Source organism: Neltuma alba, unplaced genomic scaffold (assembly GCF_004799145.2).
Source record: "Neltuma alba isolate B1F8T4 unplaced genomic scaffold, ASM479914v2 tig00006517_pilon, whole genome shotgun sequence".
Lineage (NCBI taxonomy): Eukaryota > Viridiplantae > Streptophyta > Magnoliopsida > Fabales > Fabaceae > Neltuma > Neltuma alba.
The window spans coordinates 12,354-20,214 of NW_021634486.1; the positions used below are offsets into that span (position 1 = coordinate 12,354).

Here is a 7,861-nt window from a genome sequence, read left to right on the forward strand (position 1 = left end):
CAATTCCTTTGAATTATAAATAAACCTTGATTTTATTTGATTTCGTAAAATTTTAAATTTATAATTTAAGTCTTAAGTTTTAAAAAAATTTCAATATATTTTTAACCTATGCAACATTTAAATCAATGAAAACCTTAATAATGTATTAAATAGCTCAAATAAATTACTTTACTTAAATTTAATCAGTATAAATATTTTATATGTCTTGAATAATAAATTTTTATAATTAAAATTTTAATTTAAAATTCTCAAAACCACCAATGAACTAATCTAAACTAATTAAAATTTATTAATAATTTATTTTTAAATTTTTATGATCATATATTGTCAAAACTCATTACTTACGTCATACTTAAATCATAAAATTTTCTCTAAATATTATAATAATACTACCAAATTAAAGCTAAAAATATATAAGAAACATTTTTAAAGAAAATTTGATTAAAAATATGTATTTGGTACCCTCACATTGAATTTCCTTTTGCCTGCCTACGTGGGGTGCCCCTTCTCCTATTCTATTTTATAAATACCCTTCCAAAAAGCTGGGGTGTCTTTTTATTTCAAATTTAATTTAATTTTAATAATAATTTTTTATAAGTTTTTATATTAATTTTTTAATTTAATTTAAGTAATTATCAATTTTTATAATTTTTTTGCATTATTTTTAATAATTTTTTAATATTAAAAATAAAAATCAGGCCGTTGCACAATATCTGAAAAGCGTCATAGCTTATTTTTAAAAGTTATCGGTATTTTGTGTACACTGTAATTTATTGGGGTTCAGCTTTTCCTCTCTACCTCTTATTCCACTGCCTGTCCGTTCGGTGGAGCCAACGCTGACAAGTCACAAGGGAGAGTAGCATCGCGGCGGCATTTTATTTTTATAGCCTATTACCACACATTCACATTGGCCAATTCTAAGTCAAATCTTATTTTCTAATAATAATAATAATAAAACAGCAGCAGCAGCAATAACACCCTCAACTTTGTTTTGTATAAATAACTTTCTTAGGTCTTGAAACTTTATCATAGATCCCCTTAAACTCTGGCATTTATTAAAAAAAAAGAGTCATAAAAAATTAACTCAAAAAAAACATTTAAGAGAAAATTACATTATAAAATATTTTAAGATATTGGACACATATGAAAATTATTTTAAAGTGTTCTTTGTGCAAATAACTCTTCTACTAGTAATTTTGTAGTCCTCAAATCTAATTCTTAATGTAAAACCTAATTAACTAATTTGAACATGTTAATTAAATTATATGGTTTTTTTCTAAAATGCCTTAATCGTCTTTCTTAATTCTCTTCATCTCTCTTCTATTTACTTATTGTTGAGAGAATATCAATAAAGTTAATTTCAAAAAATTGGTAAACATGTTAAATAGATCTTATATATATGATTAACATTAACTCTCAAATTAAATCTTACATTATGGACTGAAAGGAGTATTAATTTATGCATATATTAAAGTCCAACACAAATGAATAAAATACAAACTATTAGTGCGAAAATTATTTTTATAAACGCAAAAATTTAGAGGAATTTACTACAAAGCTTCAAAACCTAAGAAAGTAATTTACAAGAATATCAAAATAAACATTTCGAAAATAGCAAATATTACCCTGATTTAAACAAGAACATAAAGTATCAAATTTCGAAAAAAGAAATTTGTTCTTAATTAAGCAAATAGCAAATAGGCAGTACCTCAATAATACCAAGTAATTTTACTTTTATAAGGGATATTACTAATTACTAATAATTACTAATTAATAAAATTTTACTTTAAAATTCAGAATTCCATTCTTTTTCAAAATAAACATAATATAATATCCATTTACATTGGCCTCAATAGTCATCTCAATAGTCATCCCGACCATCCCCCTTTATCCTCCTCCTCCTTCCCTCACGTCTTTCCTTGCCCTTTGAGTCATCCCGATCATCGTTCTTTATCCTCTTTCTCCTTCCCTCACGTCTTTCCCTGCCCTTTGAGGAGACCCCATCCCTCTTTCCACGCGGCAAAGGCCTAATAATCACTCCAGGAGGAATATCCCTAGCTGCAGATATTTTTCAGTTAACGTTATGCAAAATTATTATCATTAACAGAACTAAAATTGTTAAAATAAAACTCACCATTATATAACATGCCACAATCAACAATTCTAACCGCCCAGTCAAAACTAGTCTGTCCGATTTCTCGTAGTGTATCCATGCCTTCCACAAGCTTCCCGGTGACCACATGAGTCCTACAAGTTCCAAATATATTAGCGTACTAGAAATTTCGACAAATGGAATGTTTGCGCATCAAGCATTTCATATTGACACCCCAACTAGTTGAGAAAGGGGGGGAAAAAACAAAACAAGAGTTAACCATATAAATTAACCTGTCAAGGCTCTCATCAGCTCTCAATGTGATCAAAAAGTGAGAACGGCAATCTCTGAAGTCTCTTCTGGGCATAGATAGGAGCCCTTCCTTGTCATGTTTCAAGTTATTTGACCCATCGTCTGAAATAAATCACAATGTAGAAACTTTTCATCGAAATGAACATTTTGAGAACTTTTAAACTATGAATCTAGGATCTAGCATTCTCACCAAAGAAATATGGACCAAAAACACTTTGAACATCTTCCCCTGCAACATGATTAAAAATGTGATGTAGAGGTGTAAGAGTAGACATTACATCCAGGAAGGAGAAGAGACGATTGGCAATTTTCGAAGATTATAACAAACAAGGCATCCGGCCAGATGAAACTTATAACTGCCGTCAAAATTGTAATTATGATCATTCAATGGAAGATTTACATAGCAATAAAACAGTAACTTGTACAAATTGAAGATTTAAATCTAGAATGAAGTGACCATTTAAACTTAGGATTTCCAAACAGAAAGACTATTTAACCACTCATTTAGAAATATATATTAGGCCACAACATTTTCAATTGGGAAAAAACAATGATCTAGTTAAAATCTTCAATTGCTAGTCTTTAATTCAATCCTACAGTTTAACATCCCAAATGATTTGAAAATAGTGGATACAGAATTTACTTAAAATCAACATATCAATATGTAAATATAAAATATATGACATGACGCATCACTCACAATCAATGAGCATCATGGCCCATTCTTGAAATACCAGCTATGCATAAAAAATGAATCTACTTTCATTTAATAATTAGTAAAGTGATTAGAAAGAGTTCAAAATTGCATCGACAGAAATGGACTAAATGTGAGTAAACGTATTGTATCGAATTACAAGATTTAGAAAGTAGTTAAGTGTGCCATGCTAAGGTCACTGCATCAATAGGAAACTTACCAGTTTCGTAGTTTATGGCGCCTCCCTGCAAAAGGAAAAGTAGCAATTAATCTATAGTCTTGAAAGCAGGTTGCAAAGAAAACTGTTCTGGAAATTAAAAAGCATATTAGTATTATTAGATGGACAACTTAGTAACCATACGCTTAAAACCATACCAGTACATACCTTCACATAGGAGCCACCTTTCTTAACCTTGTGAAAGAAACAATTTGCGTAACACAAAAACGTATCATTTGGACTGACTCCTTTTTCTCCTGAAAAGAGAGATGATTAAATGAGAAATGGGGAAGTCATATCATCAATCATAAAAATCAAAATAAGTTAGCATGTCTAAGGGCTTGTTTAATTAGTGAAACTGTAATAGCAATCCAGGAGGGTTCTACTAGGGGGATATTAAAGAAATCAGATTATTACCTGTACAAAGCGCACGGAAATCTTCTGCAGTGTAGGGGGCAATGTCATAGAATAGCTGGGAGGTCAAAATAATTCGTTAGGTTCCATTTCTGCTCTCATAGTCAAAATTGCAAAATTCAAACGATAAAAACTGCATCGTGCACGATCACTGTAATTCAAAATTACTAAAACGAAAAGGGTACCTCAAAAACCATCCTTTCATAGTACATCCCGGCTATAAAGACGTCCATAAAAACAGGGAGTTTCTCCTCCTCTGTCATTGTGTTCCTTTTATGACTCAGAACTCAAGCCAACAAAACCACTGAAATCACAAAAGTCAGTCAACAGACCTATTAACCACGGATATATGTAATGTAATGTAACGATAATATGTAATATTACATCAGAAGCAAACACTGGCACATATCATATCACAAAACTTCTTGAATATTAACAAAAAGTTGTATCACGTCCGAATATTTTCGGAGACTAAGTGTAGATATAAAAGCCAGAAAAACAGGAAAAAAATTGCAAAAACAAGAATAAACTAAAGGGAAAACAAGAAGAATCAAGAAATAATCATATTCTAAACATCAATAAAGCATCAAAGTAGAGACAAGCGAAAGGCATTGTATTCATAAAACACTATGAAACGAACTGGCATATCTACTCTCTATTTGCAGATACTCTGAACTATTTCTTTCATATGGTCTATGATCCCTACTCTAAACAGAAAGGGAGATTTCCCATTTGTGTGTTTGAAGGGATATATGCATATAAGAACGTGATTGTATATGAGAATATGATTGCACTGTATACGATTGACATATAATTCATTTACTGTTTTGGCCACTCTTCACATCCTTTCTAGTAATGACTTAGTTGGCATAGGACTAGTGTTTTTTAATGTTTGAATCGAATATGAGGATTAAACTAGGGATGTTATCAGTGGTACGCACCCAAGACATCAGCAATATCATGCTTATATATGAATTTGTGAGTTAAATATCCTGTTACTTCATATGACAGTATTTTTAGATTTGAATCATAAGGACGTATAATGAGAGCAAACTTCCAGGTCAGTATGAATCACGTCAGTAAAAAATAACAGCAGCAACAAAACTAAGATGGTTTGGATAAAGCATATAGCGTAATTTGGACAAACATATAGCCTAATTTGGACAAAGCATATGGCATAAGCTGGATTATCGCAGCATTCCATCAGGATTGAGTGGTATTGACTACTGAGAAGGAATTTTCAGAGCAAAGCTTCAGTAAAAGATTAGATAGATAGGGTGAAGAAGAATAATCGACATAAATGAAAGAATTGACATTTGCGAGGCGTTCGATGATCATCATACTCCCTTTTGGAAATTCAATCCACACCTTGAACAGTCGTTAGCGTTTTGAAAAGAATTCTACAGAGCAAAATTCTCTCATAGCCACAGGTTACTGTAAAGCACTAAATAGAGGAAGAGGAGAGCTAAAATTTGCAGATTTTAGAAACAAAGTGTAGCCATCACTCGGCAAAGCGCGAGGAACAGGAAGCCTACCTATTGACGACCGACAAAATAGATATGGGAGACTGGGACTGTGATTGATGAATTCGAAGGAGATCTGGAGTGCAAGAGGAGTAGACGCTGGCGATGCAGTGGCTTGTGACTCACGACCGTCCGAGCTCGGACCCAGAGAGTGAGCGGCGCCAGCGATCACGAACTGAGAAGTGAGAACGATGGAGACCAGATGGAGAGTCGAGCAAGATGGAGATCAGAGTGGCAGGTGGGAGGCGGTGAGCGGCCAGGTCCTGGCCCTGGGATTGAACCGATTGAACCAGGGTCGAAGACACGGGAAAAACCCAAGGGCAGAGTAACGTTTTCTTCCTAGCTTAAATAATTGTGTTTAGAGTTGTAAATAATGCACCACAAACAACTAATAAAACGGAATGGTGGAGTGGTAAGGCTCCCCGGCTATCATCTTCTTACCTATTAGATCTTGAGTTCACTGTCTATTTTTTCACACAACTAATATAAATACATAAAATTCATCTCTCAGAGACATGACCTAGTAGGCCGAACAGGCCTTCAAAAAGACTTGGGTTTGTGCTTATTTTTTAACAGGCTTGGCTTGACCAGGTCATAGGTTCTAACAGGCTGTTAGTCTATTTTCTCATTAAACATCCATGTATTGAAAATCGGATCAGACCGGCTGGTTCACACTGGAAATCGGTGAATCGGCCTAGTAGTCGGTTCGGTTGAGCATCAATATTAGAATTAAATGACCCTGTGTGACCCTGAATCAACATCGGTTAAAACCGATTAGCTCTGGTAACCTGACCGGTTTGGTGGGTTAACCTAATTGCTCTTTTGGAAAGAAAAACCATTTTTTAAATGCTATTAACCTAATTGAATAACTATAAGGAGGAATTTTTTGTTATCATATATCTATTTTGATATTTTATTGGAATGAATATTTATTAGTTTTAGCAGTGTGATATTATAATTTTAATTTGTCAAAGAAATTGCGAAAAAATTGGAAAGAAATTGTAAGTGTATGATTATTTATTAGTGATTTAAAATGTTAAATTAATATTTAGTTTTTAACAAAAATTTAAATTATTCTTTATTGTTTTTATTTCTCACTAGTTTGATCGCCTGTTTGATTCTAATCTAACTCACTGACCCTTAATTTACTGTTCTATTTAGTTCAATGACTGGTCCGGTTTTTAATGTCTTGCTCAATGCAAAGAATAAATTATAGATAAATTAAAAAGAAAAAAGGACATTCCAATTAATGGAGCAATTATGAGAAACGGATATTGCATTCCATACTTTTGCCCCTTCTCACCTTATCTCTTGTTAATTAGTCTAGAGGATATTCGTCCTCTGCACAATTAGAAAATTATAAAAAAAATTATTTATTTTAGGACAAAACTTAGATAAAGTTAATTAGATCAAGTTGGTAAAGGTAGCCAATCAGTCGCTGCCACCTGTGTTAGTTGTGCACAAAAGCACTTAACCAAGTTTAAACGCTCGAAGCGATCGTCCTACGTCATGAGGCGAAGGCTGGGATTTTAGAGTTAGAGCTTCGAGGATTTGATGGCCACAGCAGGAGAAGCTCTGAAGTCAAACCACGATGGGGCCTTTGGTTCTTCCGGTGTGGAAGAAGATTCTTTTCCTCTTGACCCTAATCGGAAAGATAATCTTTTAAGCGCATTAATTTCAGCATCCACGCCAGTTGCCAGAGGTAGGAAGATGATCAACGAGTTGCAGTAGAATCTAAAACTACGGCATAAGCCCGTGGAGGCGTTGAGGATATCGTAACCGAACAATTAAAGAGAGTCCCTGGGCTGATTGTATTTGAATATCGCTACCCAGTTCATACTCCTGAGATCATTAGGCCCTGGGGGATTTAAATGCAAGAACAACAAATTTGACGAGTTGTTGGCCTTTGTCATAGCCCAAGCAGGGGAGAAATCGACCCAATCCAAAGAGGAAACCCAAGTCCATACGCCCAGTGGGATAGGAGGTGGTCCAAGAAGAAGTACACGTGTTAGACGTGTATCATGGAAGCTGAGAGAATAAAAAACCATTAGGAGTGGAGCAGGGGTGTGTAGAATTTTGGTGAAGATCCTCTCTCTCTCTCTCTGCATTCTGACTCCTTTTTGGACCTTCGTGGTTATTTCTGCTTCTCCCTGACATTTCTCTGCGTTTTCTTCATTTCCCTGTGATTTCTGTTTGCTGTTAGATATTATGATGATCATTGTAATCTGGTTAATATAGTTATTCATACACTGTGGATGACTAGTTCATTGATATATCAATAATATCCAAATTATACTCATTTGCGTTGTGACAGAGTTAATCCATAACAATTTGGTGCTCTCGTTGAGAGAGCCACCATGGCTGAAGCAACTCGGCTCAAAGATGTACAGGCAGAAGTAAAGGGCATGCAGGAACATATGAAACAGTCCAAGGCTACATTGAATGAAAGGATTGAGCAAGTTGAAGCTAACACTGGAAACAGATTGGATAGAATGGAGGCTAACTCCAATGCTCGATTCGATAGGTTGGAAGCAGCTATTGAAGCGTTCACCAAGGCACCAGATCCATGGCTTGAAAGGATTAATGCCACAATACTTGGGTTGAGCAAG

General features: G+C 34.2%; 1 protein-coding gene across 1 annotated transcript; it reads right to left on the reverse strand.

Moving 5' to 3' along the window:
- Positions 1–1,833: 1,833 nt before the first annotated feature.
- LOC114750544 (peptidyl-prolyl cis-trans isomerase-like) lies at positions 1,834–5,534 on the reverse strand. Its single transcript, XM_028939138.1, has 9 exons — positions 5,265–5,534; positions 3,915–4,033; positions 3,733–3,787; positions 3,484–3,572; positions 3,319–3,343; positions 2,595–2,633; positions 2,386–2,506; positions 2,135–2,247; positions 1,834–2,058 (listed from the first exon to the last, which is right to left on the reverse strand). Exons 2-9 carry the CDS (start codon positions 3,990–3,992, stop codon positions 1,862–1,864), a joined length of 717 nt encoding a protein of 238 aa, XP_028794971.1. The 5' UTR covers positions 3,993–4,033; positions 5,265–5,534; the 3' UTR covers positions 1,834–1,861.
- Positions 5,535–7,861: the final 2,327 nt, after the last annotated feature.